Here is a 25,509-nt window from a genome sequence, read left to right as displayed (position 1 = left end):
AGATTTTGTAGAGGGACTTACCTAGTGTGACTGACACAACAGGTAAGTTTCCCAGGAAAAAGTCCCTGGCAGGGCTAAGACTTGATTTTTTGCTCCCTGCTTTTTGCCCCAGGAAACCAGATAGTGATGGAGCACCCCACTTCACTTCTCCCAACAACATTAATCGTTAATTTCTGAAGAACCTGACAAGAACTCAAAGCAAAATCCTAGCCAACTTACATCAAATCCTTGCAGGCGGCCAACATTCATCATGTCATTACACCGTTTTGGTACTATACACATGACCTCTACAGCTCTCTGTTCAAGACAAATAAAAAGTCAAAACTTTATTTTCCAAATGAGTTAGCAGCATAAAATAGTTTCATTTGTTATGGTTGCTTTAGAAGAGAAATGTGAAAAGTAAACACTGAGAATCACATTCTCAAGAAGATCAAAGAGGAAAGTGACTGTCAAAACAAGAGAAGTTCAAAGTAAAGAGTATTCAAATCACTAACAGAAAATATGTCAAAAGTACCTCTAGTTCTGTTGTGTCAAGATTAGCTTTTTTAGAATACTTGAGGAAGTCCTGAAAAAGGAAAAACAAACGAACAAACAACAATATGAGTACTTTTCTAATTAATCAGAAGAGACAAAGCTTAGAAAATCTGAATTTGCTATCTTCTGTCACAGAATGACAGTCTGCAGAAGACACAAACAAATAGTTTCTTTTTAAAGTTTCTTGCTGTGGTGCTTTCCCACTCTTATTTTTTAGGATTTATTTACTGTTTTGATTTATCTCGCACAACAACGTGTTAAAGCAGTGACCTCTGTGATATACAGGACTGCTCTTCAGTAAGCATTTACATGACATTAAAATGGTGCATAAGTAGAAGGAAAAGTTGGGATGAATCCCAGCAACTCATATCACATTTACATCTGAAAAGAGTTGGGAGATCCCTCTCCCCTTCATATGACATTGGTACGAATTCTAAACACTTCCATGTCACTGGCTTGAGGTCGTTGGGTCTTTTAACAGTTAAAAAGAAAAAGCAAAATCCTGCCCAAGCTGTTTACTGCATTTTTTATATTTAAATAGAAAATAATCACATGACATTGCTTACAAATCTGGGTTCCGCAGGAAGGCGGAAAAGCATTAGCAATATTTAAAAAAGCTTATCTATTAACACATATATTAAATCATTCACCTCAACGTCATTTTACCTTTAGTAACAGCTGGTATTTCATAATTCTCTGCACAGGTTTTATTAGCAAGTCCGTGAGCTGAAGTCTGTGGCCCAGGCGTTGCTTTAGATCCTGAGGGTTGCAAAACAAACATGTTTTGTTTGTTCAGTTAGAAACAACTTTGTTTTGTTGAGCTAGAAATACAGCAGGATATATCACTATTAATGTCTGACAGAAGAAACTGGCAAAACTCAGAGTAGAATTTAATCTTCAGCTAGCAAAAGCTGGAGTCCTTCCCCTTATCCGTATCAGCTTTGTTTCCAAAGTATTCCCCTTTCCAAGCATCTTCCATGTTTTTTTTTAAAAACTATGGTGAAACGTAATTTTTAAGTCACAGGTTTTAATATAGTCTACCTTTGACACTGATCTTTGCTTGTCCAGAACTACCACCATGAACTGCCCAGGCTAGGGCTTGCAAAGGTGAGACTCTACTGATAAGTATCTTCTACCTGTAGAGATGAACCCATCTCTAGCTGGAAGAGATTAACCCATCTGTATCAGACTTGAGAAATCAGAAGAGAAATGGCAGGGAATTATCACTTAAAACAGTAACAATGATCTGCACTGCCTTTTTTTCTTTGGTTGTTTCTGTTTTGGTCAACAGATCTGGTAACACTTTTGATTTGTGCACACCTTCCACCTTACATATGTTCTCTCTTAGGAACTTACCTCAAAAAACGTATCAATGTATTCTGAGACAATGTGCTCAGACTTTGGTTTGTTTTGGCAGTAAACTATGTACATGTGCAACCTTCTCTCCTAAAGGAACAAAGATACAGAGTGACACATTATCATCAAGAATAAAAACCATGCCAGATTGAAATGGAGTATTATTTTAAGAAGTACAGCTGTTCAGAAGCATGAACTTAAAAAGGTCCTTTTGAGGACAAGAAGCAGTTACATATGCAGAAATTACAGATTTAAAACACATTTATTTGGGAATATCATTATGATTTTAGAAAGGCAATAAAAGTGAAAAATTGCCACAGTTATAAATACTCCTGAACAACAGGTGTTGAGAGATGATAGCTTAGCAGGTCCCACAATAAAATTAAGTATAAAAATTGTTTTCTTCTCGCAAGAGCAATGGATGGAGCATTTGAAATAGAATATTTTTTATTTTAATAATATGATTAGTATTCTTATATATTAGAATAATGACCCCTTCCTGTTTAGCTGTACAGAGTAGTTAGGAGAAACCTCTCAAGCTCTGTACTTAGTATTAGCTGTCCTACTGGAGTTTGAGTGGGGACGTAGATAACATAACCTGGAAATGGTGGCACTAGTATTTTTAAACTTTGATTTTAACACCAAAGCAAAGAAGAAAAAGACAGAGAGCATAACTTCAGCTTTTAGGAGTCATTCTTGATTACTGACCTTACTGGTTAAGAAACACAGACATGCCAGATGTGTCTATTACCTACTCTAAAATCTTTCTTGCTATTTTGCTAGAACTGATTTATAGAATCATAGAATAGTTAGGGTTGGAAAGGACCTTAAGATCACCTAGTTCCAATTCCCCTGCCATGGGCAGGGACACCTCACACTAAACCGTGTCACGCAAAAGCCATGTTTGCTGTTAGAGGCTTTAGTGCTCAGAGACCTATTGAGTACTGACCAGTGAAAGACAAATGGAAAGCAAAAAAGGAAGAAGTAGATGGAGACTGAAAAGTACACAGAACATGGATTAAGAGCAGGAACTGAACTGTCATGCTCTAGCTGATAGGGTTTTGCTAGAGGATGTTGTAATAGCATCACGGCTTGCCTTTCCATCTGGAGTTGTAAGGGTGCTTTTCAAAGACAACTCAGTTGCAAATATACCAGGAGAAAGTTAAACAGCAATTGAAATCAGGGAGAGCTACTTCCTCCAGGTACCATTTCACCAGTGCCAGAGTTCTCCCCTATCTATGTGCCTGTTTTTAAATAAACCCTCCGAAATAAAACAGCTCATTCTTCATCATTAGTCTACGAATTAAGCTTCCAATGTTACCATTCCATTAGTATTTGGTTCTATGATCTTTTGGTACCCTGCTATCCACTTCAAACACAGAGCACAGGGAAAATCTGAAACCTATTAAATTTGCTTTAATACAGTCTGTCTTCAGTCTTTGTACACTTGTACAAATGATCATATATATATGTATCAGGCAACTTTGCCTTGTGCTCTCTTGCATCATTTGGAGTACCCTGAGACCTCATCTCAAACAGACATTGTTTTTATACACAGAGACACAAAAATGATTGATTAGTGGCATGTCTGATGTATTCTCAATTTTGATATCTAGGTTTTAGATAACTAGTTCACCTGATTCCCTTCCGAAGTGTTATAATATCCGCATGTATCAGGTGGTCATCTCTTTTAATAAATAAATAAATGAGAAGTGGAAAAACAGGGACTCGTATAAAGCTATAAAGGGTATTCTGTTTCACTAAAATTGAACATCATGAATTTCTGGCACTCCCAATTCCTTCACCAGGTGAAGAGGGAGGAATCTCACCCACTACTGTGATGTTTGCACTTACATGCTTAACAAACAGGGATCCCAGTTTTTCTGGATCTTCAAGGCACTTCTCCAACTCTCCTAAAAAGAAGCTGAACATAAATAGAATAAGTACTTTTTTTCTGATAGCACACACTATAGCAACAGGTAACTAATTGCCAGGCAAAGCGGTCTTACTGCAAGATCCACTTTGTGTCCCCTAGCAGCAGCTCTGGGTATTAATGTATGTCCAAAATGACAATCTTAATGGTGTCATATTATAATATAGATTTCCAAAAGGACACACCGAATCCATACCAAGATGAAAAAAATGTTGGCGTTCATTATATATATATTTCATGTATTGATTGAAACTTTTCTCCTTCCTCGTCAGAATGTCTGAGGTGCTCATATTGCTGTGCTAACCCCTAACAAATTCTTTAGACTGTATTCTTCATGAAAACATTTTTGAAAACAAAGCCTCAAACAATGTACAAACTTCTACATAATATAATCCATACTACGGATTCTCAATTGAGAATCTAATTCTCACTTGCTTTATATAAGCATCCTTCTTTAAAGCAAATCTTCATACCAACATTTGTATCTACAACTCAAAGCAGAAGACCAACTGTATTTATCTTCTATCTGAATATTTCAGGGAAAAAAAACCCTGATTTCTTAAAGTCAGTCTAGTATTTTTTTAGGTGGAACTGTTCAGCAGATGGTTTCCAAGTTTATACGTACTCTCTGTGCCAGTCATAAATCTGGTGAATGTTTCCAAATACAATCTTGTCTTTGCCTTTCATGTCATCAGGTACGCCATCTTCCTTCATAAGTGCCATATAACCCTGCAACAGTCCAAAGAAATTCACTGTAAACATTCAACTTTAAAATGCGAGTTACCTTTTAAGCCCCCTTAATTCCCAGAAGCTGTCCAAACTGCTCATGACACCAGCTTGCTTGGGATACAAAAACAAACAAAAAAAACTGTTTTGTAACATAACATAACATAGAGACACAAAATAGCACAAACTGGCTTGAGGTTGCCTACACATCACTGCCCAGTGCTAGAAAGATCAATTCACCCTAGCTAATTTAGCCTGCCTGAACAGGCTTAAATCATAGGGGAAACGTCACCAGCCCTCCTTCCTGTCTGAAGCAGCTGCAATGTTTTGCAAGGGAAGGCTGTTACCAAGTCAATGTCATAGCCACCAAACTGGCTTCTGCACTGCTTTGCTCAGTGTTTCTTACTTCAGTCATTCACATTAACCCTACATCAAAGTGTGCTGAGAAAGGAAGCAGCTGCACTGCATACAGGACTGCACCTCATGGACTACTACTTGCGGTATGAGTAAACTGAACACCGGAAGAATTTAACATCAATTCTATTTGCAAGCATTCTGGCTGCAATGGATTTCCTTTTACATTCTGTTATATTCCCATCTTCTCTTTTCTTGTGCACATATAGTTGTCTCACCAGTTTGGAGAGTTTATGTTTAGATGTCTAGCATTTTTGCCATGAATTATTTTGTTAGTTACAAAAATACATCTGTTCATAACCTTCTAATGCACCCTTTAAATACTATAAGATTACCACAATGTTTCCCTAAAACAAAGTTTATGAGTTGAATCTTGTTAGGTAGAAAATTTACTGTCATTCTCATTCTCTCTACTCTTCCACGTGCACTTTGTTGGTAGCTGAAGACTGAGGGGAGATGTGTGACATTACTCCATTTTACAGAAGGAGAAACTAGGAAATGTAAAAGAAGCCTAGCAGTAGGAGAGGAAGCAAGTTTTCCAAATCCAGGATAGTTGTTCTGTGTTGAGCCTCAATGTTTTTTTTTTATTTTACCTGTGCTAAATAAAACCATCTAGTCTAAGACATCATTAGGCCAGAGGTAGTGATCTTAAATTACAAACAACTATACTCCTAAGAAGAACAGTAAGGTGCACACAGTAACAGCAGAAAGAAGGGTATAAGATTTGATGCAATGTTCCCAATACATTAAAAGCCTCAAGGAGGAAAAACTCTGAATGCCAACATTCACATTTTCAGTTTCTTCCTGTTTTGTTTTGAGGGGAAAAAAAGAAAAAGTGGGGTTCAAGCTACTCAACTGGTCAGTCCCACATTTAGAAAAAATAAAATCAACAGAATGAAAACCATCATACCTCAACTACGTAACCCAGATCTCGTACATAATCTCGCTCTGTCTCCACTAATTCCTGTAAGACATAGCTACAATGGAAAGAAAATGGTGAACACATTTCATTAAAAAAATGAAACAGATTCTTAAAGAGAATTAATGGCAACTTTTTACACATTTGCAGTCACACATGTTTGATAAGCAGAAGAGTTAATGCACATTCTTTCTAAGCGAGATGCTGCTTTGACTTTGGAACTGGAGCAGACTTGGTTCTGTTTATCTAAAGTCAGATGTTTTCTTACATGTGTCATGAAAATTAAACATTTAAGTACTGTTTAAAATAAAATGCTATTATGTCTCTGGCCTGGAGAATCTTAAGTGTATGAAGTGTTATTTCTGCTCACAGATTTAAATGATTTTGAAACCAGGCATGTTTTTGTTCTACTATGGTAACAGTTTACTACCACATAAAAAAATTAAGGGTGTGGTGGAACAGAACAAGGGGAATGACCAGCTTTTTGAAGCCAAATTGCCCTCTGAACATTTAAAGATCAGCATCTTCCTGAAGAAGACTGAGATTGACATATGACAGAAGTTACAGGTATGATTAAAAATCACAGGAAATTGAAACTAATGTTTGAGAAAAAAAGTGTTTCTTTGCATAATGTAACTACATGCATGACACCTAACACAAGTCTTACTGCTTTCAAGACTAGCAGCTTCTGCTGCTAGCTCAAAATGGACATTTTTAAAATAGTTCATTTCTCTCTTCAAAACATGGTGAAAAATGAAGCAAAAATGTGGTCTTACTGTCGTCTTTTTAAGGAGCTGGATTTCCTTTCTTCCATCTCATCTATGGGTGATGAAGAGGAGAGAAGGGAGTTATCTGAAGGGTTGAAGGATGGACTGCTGCTGTCACCTTGATCTACCAACAAGGAACTTGGACGGTCCTCCAGGGCCTGAGAAGGTGTTCAAGACAGACATCAAGACTGATTTATTTCCCCTTTGTTCACAAGACACATTTACATGCAGCTGTATATGGGAACCTATGTGAGATCAATTATTGTAATGTATCTTGGCAAAGGAGGTCTCAAGCTTCTAGGAAACCAGCCAACAGCTTGGCCTTCCATGACAGATAACTTGATCTTGTAGAAAGCACATTTGAGCTATGTCAGTCTTTCCTTCACAAGAAAAGAAGGCAGCTCAGTTGATCTGCGCAGCAAGGCCTAAAAGTCAGACTACCCTGGTTCGAGATATACGCACTTCTGTAGTGGAAGCTACATAGATGTGTGCTTATTGCTAGGGATTAAATTATATTTGTCATACTTTAGTTCTGGCATAAGGAAGTTATTTTCAATAACTTAAAAATAAGGACATTTTTAAAGGAGATTATTTAGATCTTGCATTTTTTAGCACAACAGAAGTGGCATTCTTTGTCAGACATTTTGTTTATCACATTAACTAACTAAAATACTGCCTTAGTGAAGAAAATAGCTTCTACACTGTCAATGCTGCTTTTGAGCTTCATGACAGTTCAGATCCTAGGAAAGAGTCCTTGTCTCTTCTGCCAGATACACTTTTTCCCTTGCATGGACTCCATGGATTTCTGTTTGTATAACAGATGGAGAAGCCACAGGAGAAATAATATGAACAAGCTTCTATGAAGCATTTATTGGACTTGTTTAATTCAAGCCCATTATCTTGAGTTAAGTTACAATTATGTATCATATTTTCCTTGCATGTAATACAGCCTTTAATGCAAGATACAGTTACTTCACCAGGGTGGGGTTCAGCTGTAATCTTTTTTCTTTCTGTAGAAAAAGTAAAATCCCAATAATGATATGACTGGCCCAAAACCAGGGGAAGCTGACCCTTGGCTATAACTGTGAAATGAGAACATCTCCACCAGGGACAGTATGCATGGATCATTAAGTTATATCCACTGCTAGGCTGCCTGAAAGACATATGGACTACCAATGTTCCCTTTAGCGAACGACTTTGTTGAATTTCTCCTCATACAGCATATATTTTCTGCTACTCTTCTCTCTCTCATTTATTACTATTTGCATCTCTACAAAACCATTTACCTATTCAAGAAGTACTTTTACAAAAGAGGGTGCACAAAACACAATACCAGAAAGACTTTTGAAACCAGCATCAAGTTTTACAAGTCAAATGTATGCAGCTTTTCTTGGAATAGCAAGTAGGGACTTGAAGACACAACTGCTTTAAAGACATGCATCTGCCAGTCAGCCTCACCATTTTACTTTTGACGAGCTCTTCAATTGCACTGACTAGTTCTGCTGCACTTGGTGTCTCGGAGCTGGTTGGCCGCACCAATAATCGAGAAGATGTCTGTGTAATGACACAAAGGAAGAAGAATCCCAGAGTTAGCCTGGTACTTGCTCAAGTATTAAGAGATTTCCTTCACTTCTCTGTCAGACAAAGTATCTGACAGTAACTGTCAGTGTAATGTAATACCAGGATCATTCATTTCAACTTGGGCAACTGGCACTGGAAATTTTAACTAACCCCCCAAAAATTAAATGCTGGGATAAAAATTCCTGTTCCTACATGCAGTAGAAGTCAAGAAAATATCCTTCATCTTGTTTATTATGATAATGCCTGATAAATAGCTACAAAAATTGCCTGAGCCAACCCAATGAACAGTTTGATAGCGTTTTATTGCTTGTTAAACAACAACTGCAGAACAGTAACAAGAACCAAGACCAATCAAAATACAGGAGAAAGCATCATTAAGCTAAGAAAAAATACACCACTAACTCAGGGGCATTTACTTTTCTAAAGGAGCTTGGGTATATTGCCCAGAGGGGAAATTTAGCTCACCATTCCTTGTGCCATCCATTTTCCCCAATGGTATGTGTAGAGCACAGATGATCTCTGGCCTCACAAGCTATAAAATGCCAGCTTATAGATACAACTGAAGGTTAAAGGTGCTCACAGTAAAGGATTCTGGGAGAGGGCCATTAAATTCAGCCTCAGTAATTTGCAAACAGAGTTTGCATATTACTGAATAACTGGAAAGTGGAAACAGGGTGTAATATGAACCTAACTTCATATTACAAACAGCACAGTGAACATCATGTAGCACAGGGTAAGCTGTCCTGAAAATGTTTCCAACAAACTGGACAAAGAAATGGCACATATAATGATTTAACACAAGAGGTTCTGCTCAAATCAAGCATGGGTGTAACAAGGTTCCCTGTAAGTGAATACAACAACAAAAAAAAATATGCAGGTTTTAGATAGTTTGTCTCATATTCGCCTTATTTGGAAAGGAAAACAGGGGTTGGGTAAGCAAACGAACTACAGACAACTTTAAATGGAAAGATATGGGAACTGAGCCAAAGCAGAGACAGAACACAAGTCAACATAATGCTGCATCAGTTTACAAAAAGAGAAAACAAAAAAGCAAAAATAATTAGTTTCATATTAGCATAACTGATCTTGAGACTTTAATACTGCTTATTCAAAAATTAATGCAAACAACTTGTAAACTGCCATCAAATGTAAATCCATGAAGTGTGCAATGATTCTACTGAAGGCAAGAATGCATACTGTGCAGATGAGCCCTTAGGGAAGAAAATGGTTATGTTATTTAGTGATATCAGACAACTCAGCATGACCTAGCACATGATGTTGCATGCACACCAAAACCTGAGCAATCCCACAGCCAGCCTATCCTTTAGGCAACTGTATACTCCTGACATCTGACTGGTGGCCAGCTTTTCCAAAGCTGTGCTTGTATGCCAGTTTTCATTCTGGATATGGAGCTCAGCTTAGCCTTACAAAACACTGGAAGCATTGGAATCACACTCTGGTCAAGCTCCCTTCTTCTGTTACTGCTCTAAGGGAGTATATAGGGTGTGACTGCTGGTAAAACTTCAGGACTGGTTGCGTTTCAGTTCATGTGATTATATCACATACTGTCTGAAAAAGAAGGAGCTGCTTAGATGAAGTCTGCCTGCTGAGCTTCCTAATGATGGACTTTGGGAACAGAATACACCCACAAAACAAGGAAAGGTAGAAAGAGCAACTGAGCACACTCAGGTATAAGATGCTGCTGGAATCCACAGCAGGCTTGGCAGGCAGGGAGAAACCCAGCAAGCAGAGAGTTTCCACCATGGAGTGTAGACCAAGAGTGCTGAGAAGGAGAAATGTTTGCAGCGAGGCACAGATGGAAGCCAAACCTCTGAGGTCACGGAAAGGAGAAGACATTCCTTGGGATCCAGGGGAGCTGAGCAACCCAAGAAACCACGGAGCGTGGCAGGAATGTGAACGATGACTCCACCCAGAAGTCAGACAACTGGGAATTTGTTTGCAAGCTTTTTTAATCAGTAACTCCATCAAAAGAGCCAACTGACTTCTGCTGGGTAAAACTTTGCTCTGGCTTCTCCCTTCTGTGTTCCAATAAAGCATTTGCTTTGGGTACTGGAAACTGGTGGTATGTCTTGGTGTGTTGACTTCAGGGAGGCATTCACAACCTCCCAGGATGCCACATGAGGGGACTTGTTTGCCTCCCACCATGCAGTAGGACACATATTACATAAAACCAGTGCATGACAGAAGCGGCATTATTAATATGTTTTGAAAAATTATGGTGTAATATTAACTTTATCAAATTCTATCTTCAGAGAAGTCTTGTCTACGATGCAGTTTAAGCTATTTAGAAACTGTTTTTACTGCAGAGTGCATGTTAACCTTTTAAGAAGTGAAAGTCAAATTACTGGGGATGGAAAACTACTGAAAGACCCTTACTTCGTTAAGGGTCTAACCTTGCACCAGAAACACAAAAGTGAGCGGACTCTAACTTACAAGCATATTCCTTCACATAACTGTTGTGCTGTGTAAAGAGACCTATATAAGCAAAATCCATTTTTATCTGAAGAACTTTATATAAGACTTGCATTATAAGTCTTATATAAGATGTTTTTTCTTTAATAAGGGACATGCACAAATGGCAGCTTATCAACAGGAACTGTAACATATTTTGACCAACATGATTTTTATCCTATTTCTAAGCCTCAGACTGAGATTATTATTTTCTAGTGATTAAAATATTCTCTCAGGTCTAAAGGCTGCCTTGTTTCTGCTTCTTTCGTTTCAGGAATATTTCCCAACATATTAACTCCCCAACTCCTAAATTACACTTTTTCAATTCAGAAAACATGTAGGAATTAAATACACATAGAGCATGGGAACCAGCCGTTTTGATCCTACAAATGATAGCTTCAGGAATGAGTGGGATCCCCAATGAAAGGCAATGCTTTTAAAAGAAACAAAGGAACAGAAATAAATCAGCCAAGGTTATCAACAACATCTGCATCACTGAGAACAGTGAGCAACCAGCCACAAAATTCACTAACAATATTCAGTGTTATAGACTACAAAGGTTAAAAATTTTAAGCAGCAGAATGGGAAGTGATGTGTGCATTCACTGCACAAGTCCAAGCTGTTTACACTCTAAAAACCCCTATTTCCAGGCTTGATGTTCATCCCCTAAACATCTGATCCAGGTTAAAAACTGAAATAAACCATCTCAGTGTATGAATAGCATAACATTTAAGAAAAACAGATTATATGCAAGCAAGATCTCCTTCACGCAGTTGCTACCTGCATCCAGAATTGCATTACTGATGCAAAATTTTTACCCTCAATTGTAACATGCTATTGTTTATAAAAAACAGCTGGATTATGTGCTGGTTTTGGCTGGGGTAGAGATAAATTTCTTCACAGTAGCTAGTATGGGGCTATGGTTTGGATTTGTCCTGGAAACAGTATTGATAACACAGGGATGTTTCCATTATTACTAAGCACTTGCTTACACAGAGCCAAGGCTTTTCTGCTCCTCACCCCAACGCACCAGCAAACAGGCTGGGGGTGCACTAGAAGCTGGGAGGCAACACAGCCAGGACAACTGACCCCAACTGACCAATGGGATATCCCATATCATCTGAAATATAAAACTGAGGGAAGAAGAAAGGGGGACACTTGCTGTGATGGCATTTGTCTTCCCAAGTAACCATTACGCATGATGGAGCCCTGCTTTCCTGGGGATGGCTGAACACCTGACTGACAATGAGAAGCAGTGAATGATTTCTTGCTTTGCTTTGCTTGTGTGCGTGGCTTTTGCTTTACCTATTAAACTGCCTTTATCTCAACCCACCAGCTCTCTCACTTTTACTCTTCTCTCTCCCCTATCCATCTGGGGCAGGGGAGCGAGTGAGGGGCTGTGTGGGGCTTATCTGCCAGCTAATTAGGGTTGAACCACAATAATTAATAGCCCTATTTGGATATTAACTTCTTAGTACACATGTTTCTTAGGCACCCAAAAAAAGAAGTTAAAAAAACCCAAGATGAAAAAGAAAATCTTATAGTTGATGTGAACAGCTCCTTCTGCTACAGCATGTACATAGGAATTTTTTTCCCTAAACTGAGGTTATCTGAAACAGTAGGGTATGGTGAATAGCCTATGATCTAAAAAGGTTATGTATGACTGTTAATTTCTCCAGATAAACTTTATTTGCACATAGAATTTTACCTCAGTACCCAAAGGTATGATTATAAAACAATGACATTCTAATCATTAAATATGGCATCAGTCAATCAGATGTAAACAGGCCTGCACACATGCAAAGGAGCTTGTTTCCACATTTAAAGTACTAGTAGAAACAATTCCATGCTTGTGCAGGAAAAATAGAGAAGCATTTAATTCACACTCTTTCCACAGGAGACCCTCTTAATGCCTGAAGTAGCCTGAGTCCTTCTGTCTACCATAAAGCTGTATTATGTACGTTACAGAGGCATTTGGAAACAGAAGAAATATTTGTGCAAAGGTTGTCTCAACATGCAAAGCCTTCCCTACTTCTCTCTCCTACCTTGTCATCCTGTGAGTCGGGCTGAAGAAGACTGTGTTGCTGAATTGCCATTGGAGGAGGAAGTGGTACAGCATCTGCTCCCTCTTCGCCTTCCTCCTCTCCACAGCTCTGCATTCCTGAAGAGGATGACTTGGAGAGAGTACCACTGCTCAACCCCTCATTCCGGCCTCTCTGTAAATAAAATCAAGACATGTGAGCTCTGTTACCTCCTCAACAGCACAAAGCTTGTTATTACAAGCTTGTCTTACACAAGTCTGTTCTGTAGATTCACCCCTCTCCCAACAAATCAAGATGATCTTACACACACAATGCTACTTCTCAACACGGGGCGGGGGGAACAGATGCCAAAGGTAGTTTTCAGTGTTTGGTAAAAGTAGATGAATTAAGATATTAAGCACAAGACATACAGCCTAAAATTTACTACGGGAAAGTGTCTGCTTTCCAAGTTCAGTTCTGTAAAGAGCCACATTCTTCTGACTTGGACAAGACTTCTAAAGAATATTAAAAAATCCCATTACAACATGAAGTATTTTGTCAATTATCCTTTCTGCTCCTTCCCCCTTAAAGTAGTGAGAGCAGACCGCTTGTATAATTTTTACAGTTGCGCTAAGAGACAGTCCTTCCAATTATACAAGGAACTATGATTCCAATTAGCCAAAGTTTAATATAACTGATCTCACAGGACAATTCAACTATCTTTACAAGAAGATGGCGTAGACAGTTAATGTTTTTTCCTGACTGTAAGGCAGAAAAGAAAAAAAGGCCTTAGGTTTTCCCTTACTCCCAGAACTGCAGAATAATAGATACTTCCAAAACAATGCTACAGCTGCATCACAGAGGGTCTCTTTCTGCAGCTTGACATTCAAGGACAGAGGCCAATAATTCTTCCCAAATCTCATATCCCAATTTGCCATGCTGTCAAGCCTAGGATTTTCTTTCCCTGCATTTACCGTGTAACTTCACTGATGCTCCAAGATTGCAGCAAAACTTATAGAGAGAAAGAAAAAAAAAAATGTACTAAACAATTAACTGGGCATCTGAGACTGCAATAGTTTTGGTACGATAACTACCAAAACTATTAGTGAGGTTCCAGCCTGCTAAACAGGAGTAACTGTATAGGATGCAAGTGGCTGTGGCCTTGGCAGCTGTAAGGATGACATTCATTTCAGCCTCAAACACAGTTCTGTAAGAGAAGAGAATTTGGCTCTGTTTGTAATTAACCACAGGCATGGTTTGCTCATACATGAGTTCCAGGCTTAGAAAGATGGGTACATGTTTGTGGGGGGAAAAGAAACTTTCAGTACATGTCCTTGATGACAATAGTGATGGAATAGTTTACAGTCTCCTTCCCTCCAATGAAAACTGCCATGTTTATTATCTGACCATTGGTAACTACCTTTTGATTTGAAGGGCCAGTAATTTTTCTGTGCTCTAACTCTTGCTCAGCTGTTGAGCACCTTTAAGCAGTTACACAGCTCTCCGTGTATTTTTCCTGATTCATCAACAACAAAAGGAAAGGAAACACAGAATGACCTGATAATTCCCAGAACATGAAACATCTTTACTTACAAAGCTGCATTCCTGAGTGGGGTAAGATGGCAAAGCCAAAGAACAACTTTTTACTCTCTCATTTCTCTTTTTCAGCTAGAGATCCTTCTCCACAGAGATTTACTAACACTCGGTGCAGAAGGCCACAAATTTCCTGGCACAGTCCTTATGCAGGGTACAGCAGTCATCAAGAATGAGCATATGGCACATGTCACTTCACTCAAGTGATGGACAGTCCATTGAGGACACAACAGGCACCTGACAACATTCAGATCTTTGAAGACCATAAACCCAGGTCTCGGGAAGCTGCCCTGAACACTTACCTCTTCAACAGTTTCATCTTGTGGGGTTGCTGCACTATCATCAGAGTCCTTCTGGGAGCCCGCATCGGCACTTTTACGAACCTCTCTACTCTTCTTATGCTTGTGGGCCAGTTTTTTGACATGCCCATCTGCTTTTCCACTGCTAAGACGCCTCACAGGACTGGTAAGCCATTTTCTCAGAGTGTTGCCAGGGCGCTTGGGGCCCGGGGAGCTCTGTGCGCCGATCATGTGGGGCTGAAGCGATGTTACTGAAGCAGGAGGACTGGCGTCATTGCTGGAGACTGAAAGGGAATCTGGAAGAAGAATGAGGGGAGCATTTAAAAGCTGAAACACTGCTAGGTGAGAAACAAGCAAAATAACATATGTAATAATAGATATCAGATTGGATTTATGGATGAATCGACCATATTATTTTTAAGTAAACTGGCCTGTGATGACACCACAACCATCAGTGTGCACGCTGCATGGGGCTACCCACACACAGGCAGCTTTTATATGCTCACAACAGTCAAGCTTCATAAAGTCACTTTTGCTTCAATTATAATTCAAACTTACCACTGCTGATGCTTATTTAATAGTGAATTTTACTTTCTATGTCATCTAAATTTACAGAAACATATGCTTGTTTATATTTTAGTGTATACTGCTTTGAGCATGGACATGAAGTGTAAAAATAATTGCCTCAGTGAGACAAGTAAATTATTTTTCAAACACCATATTTTATTATAAATGCTCCAGTTTATTTCATTATTTATTTATTTCTCCCAACCTTGGGAAAGAGGGAAGAAGAATTCAGAAAACTGCTAAATGTCTTTCTTTTGCTTAAGTCTACTCAGAGTTTTGGCTGTTGTTTTGTTTGGTTTTTAAGAAGGCACAGCACATCAATGTTTAAAAGCCCATTTGCTCAAATCCCAGTATCAGCAGTATTTCTCAGCATGACAAAGCCTGAAGTTCTGTAATCACAGCATACACTTTTCTCAGGCCATAGTTATATGCACATGAAGTCAATACCACTTTCCCACCGAGGGTCCTGCCATTTGAACTGGACTGTATGCTTATGATAAACACCCACTGGCTAGCTATTGTGAGACTGCTATTTTTCATGCTGCACAATGCTTTCCCCCACCGCAATTCTCTTTTCCTAGAACCATACTTTTTTTTCTGGACATATTTTCATAATACCATTCCTATGAACGTCATCTACCACTAAGGTATTAAAAAGGCTCTCCTGGGTTGTCAAATATGGGCTGTTTTTTTTTCCTGTACGCACACTTCTGTGAATAGATGGTTTATATGAAGATGACACAAATGTTTTGTTGAATGTTTCTACTGCTGGGAATTAAATGCAGTGCTTGTGCTCCTTCTTGAAGCTTGACATAGATGTTCAGATCACTTCTTCTGGCAGCTTTACCATAACAGACATATTGCCGGTGTGACCAGAGGTAGTTTGAATTGTGTAGAATAATATGGTCGCACTGATGTAGCAATACATCTCATTGCGAACACCCAAATGCACTGGATCTACACACAAGTATGTGAGCCTGCTCCACTTCCATAAAGCACAAATCATGGTTTTGAACTGAGATGGGGAAAGAGATATGTAATGTGAATACAGTTAGGACCTTTTATTTTTCCTTCACTGTTCAAGCTGCTCCAAAAAGGGCATCTTTTCCTTGCAATCCAAAATTGTGATCTATCAGGTTGTTTGTCAAGACTTTATTCTAATAAACCCCAAATGGCATGTGACCATTAAGATACATTGGCCCTGATGTCAAGAACTCTTGTAGTTTACATTGTATGAACACATATGTAATCACTGCTATTAACCACTACTTTCAACACATTTCCATAAAGCAGAAGATAAACTATATAAAGCATACTTCAATCTAACAGGCTAGTTGCTAACACTTAGAAAGAAACCACCCAGAATCAGGATTCATCTGCAGAATTCTTCTCTAGCCACAGCTATAGCTGTGCTGCACATGGGTAGGGACACTTCCTGTGATGCCATTAACCTGGTTTCAAGACTTTAAGTAACGAGTATTATCAAAATGCAGATGCAGAATTATACCAGTTGGCTTTGTCTCTAAATCTTGGGATAGCAGTGCTACAGAATTACCACATTACTTTCTTGTTGAAGCAGGAAACATAAGGAAGAAATTAATTATCTACGACAATGGTTTTCAACTTGCAATCTGAGTAACCCTCAAGGCTTACTGCTTAAGGGTCCTCAGCACATATGTGAGAGAAGCAAGCCTACAAGCTAGCCATCAAGCATCCTCATCACAACAGATTTTTCTACTTCATTAAAGAAAAAAAAGTAGTCTGCTTATTAAAAAATTCCAAATAAAAGTCGCAACCATCTGTAAGCTCTCCACAGGAATCCAAACAATCTCCTATTAAACCTCTGTAGGAAGTTAGTTTGACTGCTCATTCACCAAACTTAACTTTACCATTATTGAATCATGCATCTTTGATTTTTATCGGATGCCTTCTTTCAGAAATCATAGCAAATATCAGCTGAAGGGTATCTCAATAAATAACCTTCTGCCACTCGGTAAATGGAACACAGAAGAGTAGAAAACAGTGCTGGTGTTCTTGTGAACAGGTTTCTTCAAGCACAGACTAAATGCTATGTTTTTAAGACTCCCAAGCTTGAAGATGTTATAATCACTCAGCCAAGTTTCCCTTTCATTTGTATACATTTTTCTCCCAAAAACGGTTCATAGAAGTTCCTTCCATACAAACAAAACAGAGCACATTCACTTGTTTATTAAAAGAAAAAAAATAGGCAACCAAGTCTACACAGAAGATCACTATGTACTGTTTTGTATTTTTCTATCTGTTGCCTTTCTGTCCTTTACAATTACTCCTTTCTAAGGAAAGGGGAGTGTGGTGGTACGGAAAATGATTGCGTAAAATTTACTGTTACATAAACATGTCTGTCCCACAGCATGTAACATGCTTGCAGTTAATAAACCCATTTTTCTTTATAGAAAACCTGTGCTCCACCTCCTCGAATTTTCACCCATCCTTTTGATCCATACCTCAACACTTAACTACTGAATCTCTTCTAAAACCAAGCAGCACAATGCAGAGCCCCTGAAACCGCGGAAGATGAGTATTTTTGTCTGACTGCACTTATGCTGTACCACTCCTACTCTTAACCAAGTTGGCCAAGAGTTTGTGGGCAGGAGAAGGGAAGAGAGCAGCAGGAAACACACACACTTTTCTCAAGTGGAGAGGATCTAAGAGGCAAAACAATGTTAGCCAGACATGTTTCGCAGCACATACTTTAGCCATATCCACCCACACAGCATTAGTTTTCATTTGGCATGCAACACGTAACTGCTTCTCATCTTCTCTTCTGCATGATTTAATATGAAGTACTTATTGAAGTATTATTAGGGCTTCAGGGAATCATAAAAGCGGACAAAATGTAAGTAGTACACCAAAGAGATAGCACTGTTCCACTTTGCTCTTTAGAGCATGAAAGCACTGGCAGAGAGGGAAAAACTTAAAATGAGTGAAAATACGGCTTTGCCATAAATATATCAGCTTAAACATCAAATTTTATTAAAAAAGTTGTTTAAAAGAATAAAACAAAACGAAACAACAACAACAACAAAAAAGAGATTTAATAGCACCAGTATTAACCTGAATAGAATACCAACCCACCAGCTCCTTCATAGATCACAGCTGATTTTTCACCCCTCCTTAAATTTGTTGAAAACATCCCTACAGGTCAATGTTAATACTAGCTACAAATATTCCATGCCAGCGTGTGAGACCATTTACCATCCATTTTCCCATCCCATCCCAGCTGACAGCAGTCCAGATTCTCCAATTCTTACTCCCATCCTGTTCCTCAGGAGACCAATTACAATATTAGAGGCACAGTCATGAAAAACTCTAGGTGCTCAAGACTGTATATTTATGTAAAGGCATTGCCAGATCCAAGCATTAGGGAATATCAATATTAAATGCACGCATTTTCAGGAGCACAGAATGACCTTGCACCTCCACTATGAGAACAGCCACAGGAGTCTGTCTTACCTCCCTCTGCCCCAGCACTGTGCTACTTCTATCTGTATAATTAGAGACACAGACTTGGTTTATTGATTACCATGCTTGGGATTGTTTACACTAAATTGGCTTTGTTTCCTTTATGACTACATAGCAAGTTGTTTTTCTAGGGTTGCTCAAGAATATTTTATCATTAAAACATGCTAAGAGGAAAAAAGGAGTATTCAAAATTAAACCAAGAACAACATGGCCATCTAAAACCAAAACAGATGGAATAAATTTGGGGTATGCTAACCCCAACTGTGTTTCAAGTACAGTAAACTTTCTAGTGAGTGTCAGATTCCCTTTTAGAAAAGGATAAATGCAACAGATGGCCATCTCTGAGAGAGAAAAAAGGCAACACGTATATAATGATCATACACAGTAACAGAAATCCCACAAGAAACCGTCAAATTTTTAAAAATCGCTATTTGCTCAAGTTGTGACAGCTCTGTAATTCAATAAAGTCATTTAAAAACCCTAACGGATGGGCTTTGTTTTATAATCCATAGCCACAATAAGAAAAGAAGGCGTTTAACTGCCACTTCTCTCGAAGTAAAAACCACATATGTTGCTCTGGCGATGAGGTCAGAGAGTTCACTGAGAGTCCATAAATACATTTTTGAAGCTAAAGAAAAAGAGCAGGCAGCATGGGTTCTGACCCCCTCAAACTAGAAGATAAAGTTACCTCCAATGAACAGGCAAATTTCTGAAACTGGAAAGGAAATGGGAATTCTCATTTGAGTCCCAGCTTTCTTAACACTAGAAACATGCACATCTGCTATTAATAAACTGTTTTTTTCCCCTAAAAAATAAATCAGCCATGTTAAAGCTAGTTGATGACTTGAAAGACTCTGCTTCATATTAACTATTTCCATATTGCTGTTTTTAGAGCTTTAGTGCATTTTAGAGCTTTAGTGCAAGAGGGTACAAAAAAAATTACTCCTTTACCTAGGGAATCAAACTAAGCTTGTTCAATGCTTGCTCTGCACCTCTAAATCCCAAATGCTCCAAACTACCGAATAAGAACATTTCACCATCTCCAGATATGAAACAGAGAATGGCCAGGCAAAAATGGAGCAAAGCAAACCTAGTAAGCCCAGCTGGTGTGTCACACCGCCTCTGCAGACCTGCCATCCACCATCAACTTTAAGGACCAAAATCCCAGAAAACCATCACAGAGCCATTAAACAGCTGATCAATAAGATTTCATGCAGGTATGTTATGAATATTTGGGAATGAGAGCTGCTTCTTAGTTCAAAGCACAGAGAGCATGGTCTACAGTTATGTACTTGCAAGTGTAATAAGCCACCTGGAAACAGCTAGAGCTCAGCGATCTCCCAAGCCTGCACCTACTTACAAACATGCCCCAATAAAAGCCAAGTTAACATACTGTCAGAAGAATCGAAGTTTACAAGCATCTAATGACAAAAGCCCATAAACCCCTGCCTGTGTACACAGTCATTGTTTGAGATGGGTAAAGCTTGCAAAAAGAGAATGAGGTTTATTTTATTTGTGGACACACAGGCACAGTTTCTGCCTAGGAACTGCTTTTGAAGTAGGAGGTTATCAATCTGCCATGTACAAAACTATTCAAATACTTTCCTGTGTGTTAGGAAATTTATTTCTGTCCTGATGGGTATCCTCTTTAGACTGCTCTCACTGAGTACTTGTTGTAAACTAATACTGGAATATACATCTAAAGACATTAGATGTGTTCCAGCTTTAACAAAATACGATTAAAGCGATTACCATTTAAAGACAATGAAGCTTGACTGTTATCAGGCTTGCAAATGGGAAGTTTCCACCATGCCCTTTGAGAAGTGTGAGATTTCACTTATGATAGTGAGATAATGCAATAATTTTCATGAAACCAGTTTCTTAAGACAAAAAGCACAAAATGCAGAAAGCTAGTCCTCAATACACAGAAGAAAATCCTTCAATTACCTTTGTGTCTGGAGTGGAACAAACACACTCCTCCACCTCTGGTTAGCAAACTTTTCCTGCCTTTTATTTCAAGTTATACACTATGCTTAAATACAATTTGTAGTATTTTCAGTGTGCAAAGAGTTCTTAGTATATCTTCTGATTAATGCATTATCTGTATTATTTTTGACTGATACACTAGTCCAAAGTACTTGGATTTAAATGTATTCAATACTTAAGTCTTGCATGTCATCAAAAGATGATTTTGTTGGTATCAGACAGACTGGAATTCTAAACTTGAGACTAGATACTTTTCAGCTTCTCTTAATGAGATACTAAGCTGGCCCACAAGCACGTCTGTAATTAAAAAGAACCCGCCCCCCCAAAGACAGACACTGTCATCTTAATAACTTTCAAAGATCTTTCTGAAATTGAGAGAAGTCATCTAAGAAACATACTTGCAACTGCAATAGAGAAAGTAATGAAGAAAACCTATGATTTAGGGCAAAACCCCCACACTGTTCATTCGAGTTAGAAAATCAGTGGTATATGTCTGAAGGGTTTAATACATTTATTGCTACTTTACCATAATTTTTTTTTCTAATATCATCTCCTGCTTTCCTACCCTGTAAATGTAAAATCAAGGGTTTATATTTAAACTTTTAAATAATTTCACATGCATTGTAGCTCGCACACAGAGAGATCTGTAAACACATCAACTACTGTCTAGGAGGTAAACCAACAAAATCTAGATGGGTAAAAGGCCTCTTCTTACAACTGCTGGACAGTCTTGCATCCACACTTGTTTCTATCTTTTTTTTTCCCCCTCTTTAGGCAGGAAGAAGGCATGATACTGCGCCAGAAAAAACTTTCCCAGGTTAACAGAAGCAGTTCTGTTTGTGCTCGCTGGAATTCAGACCACAGGGCTACAAAACCCCAAACCTAAATCATGTATATTACTGTAAGCGCAAGGCAGCACTACAGAAAGGGAGAGTAGTATTGTGGAATATTTCATTCTTTGCAATAAGCTGTTATTCTTTACTACTTCTGGGGAGAACTATATTTTGTGTCACAAGTAGGAAGTATTAAAAGTTACTCACACTGCTGAAGTTTAGCTTCACAGTTTGTGAAAACCACAAGCTTTTAATAGATTAAGTCTCAGCTTCCCTGCACACAGCTTATATTTTAACAGGCAACATCTTGATTTCAGCTCCACTCTTTTGACCACCTGTGCTCAGATTTAAAGACAGCTACATCCATGTGCTGCTTGGCAGGGCATGCCAAGGACAACTTTGTTATACAGAGCTGTTTCTAAGTCAAGTTCTCACTCTGTGTCAGTGCACTGAACCATTCTTTCTTACCCATCTACAGATCAAAGCAAGTGTCCTGATCATTTTAATAGAATTATTGCCCCCAGGAAGGGTACCCTAGGGTACCCTAAGCACTAACTGCACAGGGGTTTGCATTCTTTTACATAGCCTTCCAATACCTAAATGGGGGCCTATAAGAAAGCTGGAGAGGGACTTCTTACAAGGACATGTAGGGACACGACAAGGGGGAATGGCTTTAAACTGAAAGAGGGTAAGTTTAAATTAGATAATTAGGAAGTTCTTCCCTGTGAGGGTGGTGAGGCACTGCAACAGGTTGCCCAGAGAAGCTGTGACTGCCCCATCCCTATCAATGTTCAAGGCCAGGTTGGATGGGGCTTGGAGCAAGCCGGTCTAATGGAAAGTGGCCCTGACCATGGCAGGGGGGGGTGGAACTAGACAAGCTTTAAGGTCCCTTCCAACCTAAACCAGTCTATGGTTCTATAATAAGAGCAAATGAACAGAAGTCCACATTCTAATTTTCAGGCAAAGTTTCCTCCTTGTGTGCAATCTCCACTGAGTTCTTTGGGCCAGGCGGGGCCATCACATGAAGGAGAACACATTATTGGCTCTGCAGACCTACAATAGGCAAGATTATCACTGACATATTTAAGTTACATAGGAAGTCAACTCCCTCACAGGGACTGACACATATGACGTGTTTAAGAATATTAAGGTGACACCCTTCTTTCATTCAATAGTTGTGAAAGTTCTTCAGTGCAAACAGAGACAGTAAATATGAGAAATACTGCTTTTCTATACTAGAAAGGAAGTTTTCCCACAGCTGATATAATGATATATACACTGATATAATTTCTCTATTTCCCTTTAAATACAGTAGCTTTTAAGACCAATTTCTCACTGAGATGCTTCATAAAATGTCAGCTACATCACCCATTTTTGACTCATTGATGTTTTGGAGACATGTATTTAAACAAGTCTTTATATGCTATTTTGCCAAACGTCTAGCATCAGCAACATCCAACTACTTTAGGATGACCAAACTAGAAGATCAGATGAAGGCATGGCCATCCACTCCTCCCTCCAGGAGAAGGAATGCAACAGGAATGGTGAATGCCACAAATGACTGTTCCAGGTTGTTGCCTCCACACTATGTTGAGTTGTAGAAGAGCTGCACACAGCCCTTGCCTCCAGCCTGCTCCCCACTACTGCTGCTGCTGCTGGTTAGATTAAGATCTCAGCACAGGAAGCTGGCTGAGGGCACAACACAGTTCCTGAACCAGTGGGAGCTGGCAATGGGAGTTTCCTTCTGACTTCTCCAAGTTACAGCACTCCTGTCTTTGACAAAACCAAGCAGCTAGCTAGTGGGGAGAAGAGAATTCTGAGCCAAAGAAAGGAAAGAATGAAGGCAGAAGCTTTGGGCCTGGGCCTCATAGGCAGTGCTGGTGCTTAAGACATTAGACAGGGTTTTGCTGACTGCTGACAAGCTATTTGTCTCATGCATGCTGAGTACAACCTACTTTTGAAGAGCCATGCTGTGTGACGTTTGCAGCAAAAATGCAGCTCTGTTCTTGGTGGAGAGTTGTATGTTATATACTGCAAATGGGAACCACCATTGACAAGATTTGTGATAAGCAGTTTAAGATTTTAACTGGGGCAACTGCACAATTAATTTCTGCTCATCTGTTACCAAGCTGTAAGGTTTTATCATCTGCTACTTTATTTTTTTGCGGCAAAAAAAAATTATCTGTTTTGTTTGGAAATAGATAAAAATAAACTTCAGTCCTAGAAATACAGCTCTGAAGCAGCACAGTAGCTTATCTGATAGACTGTGTGCATCAGTCCAGAAGAGGAAGATTATGAACAGATATGAAACAAATGTCCATATCAATATAGATAACAGAACAGCCAAAGGGAAAAAAAGATGCATTCAGCAAATCCTCAGCTCTACTGAAGGGAGATAAAGCCATAGGGGAAGGGAGGGAGCGAAGCAAGTCACAGAAACTGCATTAGGAAGAATCATAATCTCAGATGTTATTTAAAGCAACACATGCCATGCTTTCCTATGCAAAAGTTCAGCAATGCAGTGCATCCCAATGGAAGGAATTTATCCTATGCAGATCTTAAAACACCCTCCACTACTCCAACAAAACGGCTGCATATTAACTAAGATATTGCAAGGAAGTTTGAGCAATCTGATCTCAAAAGGAAATAGGGGATGCACAGTTCTACCGGTGCACTTTTGAAATTGAGAATATACACATGGGTAGGGAGAAAATCCCCTTCCACTGCCTTAAGTGTGATAAAAACAAGCCTCACAGTTACGAAGAGAAAAAAACCACAACATATATATAACCTACATAAAATGCTGAACCAACATTGTTATTTTTGATTTTGTCCAGAGGAATATAAAAATCTGAGCAAGTATAACCTCTGCCATGTATTTACATGAGTGGCCTCTAGAAGATGAAAGTAGACTTATTTAATTATCTTTCTTTTCCAAACACATTACAGAATTCCAATGCATGAGAAACCCTCCAAATATTCTCTAGTAAACCTGAGAGAATATACATCGAGTCAAGGAACCTACTTTGAAACACAAAGGGTAGGTAATAGTAATTGGGTTACAGGAACAAATGATACAAAAGAAATAATTACTTTATCAAATTTTACTTCTTTGAAAATCTCAAGTTACTAGACAGCTTGTATCAAAAAAAAAACAAAACCTAAAACTTGTTTCCTCTTCACCTACTGAAGTTATACATGAACCTAAATACACATACTAACCCAAAAGCAATTTTAACAGTCTTTTTCTCTTTTCCCCCATCCTCTTGATTCAAAGCAGAAGAACTCATTAGAACAACTAGCGATTGTTTGGAGCCACAGCTTTAGCAACAGCTGTACAAACACATCAATCTCAAGTTAGGAACTCTGCCATAAGCTTACTAATAATGTATGATTTAGCTTTGGGGCTATTACAATAACTTGGGTCATTTTCTCTTTCCAAATGTTATATACTGCTTCAGGCCTCAAAAAATAAATTGAGAAAGTAATTAAAGGAATTGGGAATGGCTAAAACAGTGACAAAAATAAGTCCTCTAAAATTCATGCATATAAAAAAGATGTTTCCTCCTTATCCAATTAATTCATACTAGTGATAGTGCTAGAAACTAATTGTACTAACATTGCCAGGCGTTGTAAAATCTTAACCTTTTTAGTGTACACACTACCTGGAGTATTAATGAGCAGAGTCAGGCCATTGCAGTCATACCACTGCTTTCAAGCTCCACACGGCAGAACTAGAGGACTGTAAGGTGATGACAGACAACTTCCTCTGAGTTCAATCCCACCTCAATAACTACATTATCAAGAGCAGAGTCAGATGACAGTGATTAGAAACTGAACTGGTTTTAAACTTTTTGTCTTCAGATGGAAATGTAACCTGAGCAATGCAATGACAGCACACATGATTTTAATAAAGGTCAGTCACACTGGAAATGTGAGGTTTTTTAAACAGACGCACAGTCCAGGTGGACTAGCAGATAGCTATTGAAAGTCATAATGCCAAACTG

The 25,509-nt window shown here is 38.8% G+C and overlaps 1 protein-coding gene across 2 annotated transcripts in view; it reads right to left on the bottom strand.

The window, feature by feature from the left end:
* The window catches only part of TRIO (trio Rho guanine nucleotide exchange factor), a 237,230-nt gene that overhangs the window by 14,784 nt on the left and 196,937 nt on the right, over positions 1–25,509 (bottom strand). For both annotated transcript variants that reach the window (XM_034069302.1, XM_034069293.1), the window contains exons 35-45: positions 14,619–14,911; positions 12,748–12,918; positions 8,108–8,203; positions 6,659–6,807; positions 5,874–5,940; positions 4,449–4,552; positions 3,745–3,814; positions 1,891–1,980; positions 1,201–1,293; positions 515–565; positions 220–297 (exon numbers count right to left, since the gene is read on the bottom strand). In XM_034069302.1, coding sequence (XP_033925193.1) covers positions 220–297; positions 515–565; positions 1,201–1,293; positions 1,891–1,980; positions 3,745–3,814; positions 4,449–4,552; positions 5,874–5,940; positions 6,659–6,807; positions 8,108–8,203; positions 12,748–12,918; positions 14,619–14,911 — 1,262 coding nt within the window. The remainder of the gene's footprint in view (positions 1–219; positions 298–514; positions 566–1,200; positions 1,294–1,890; positions 1,981–3,744; positions 3,815–4,448; positions 4,553–5,873; positions 5,941–6,658; positions 6,808–8,107; positions 8,204–12,747; positions 12,919–14,618; positions 14,912–25,509) is intronic.

Source organism: Melopsittacus undulatus, chromosome 1 (assembly GCF_012275295.1).
Source record: "Melopsittacus undulatus isolate bMelUnd1 chromosome 1, bMelUnd1.mat.Z, whole genome shotgun sequence".
In the NCBI taxonomy this organism is placed as follows: domain Eukaryota; kingdom Metazoa; phylum Chordata; class Aves; order Psittaciformes; family Psittaculidae; genus Melopsittacus; species Melopsittacus undulatus.
The sequence above is the reverse complement of the archived record's forward strand: the minus strand, read 5'-3'. Positions and strand labels throughout refer to the sequence as shown.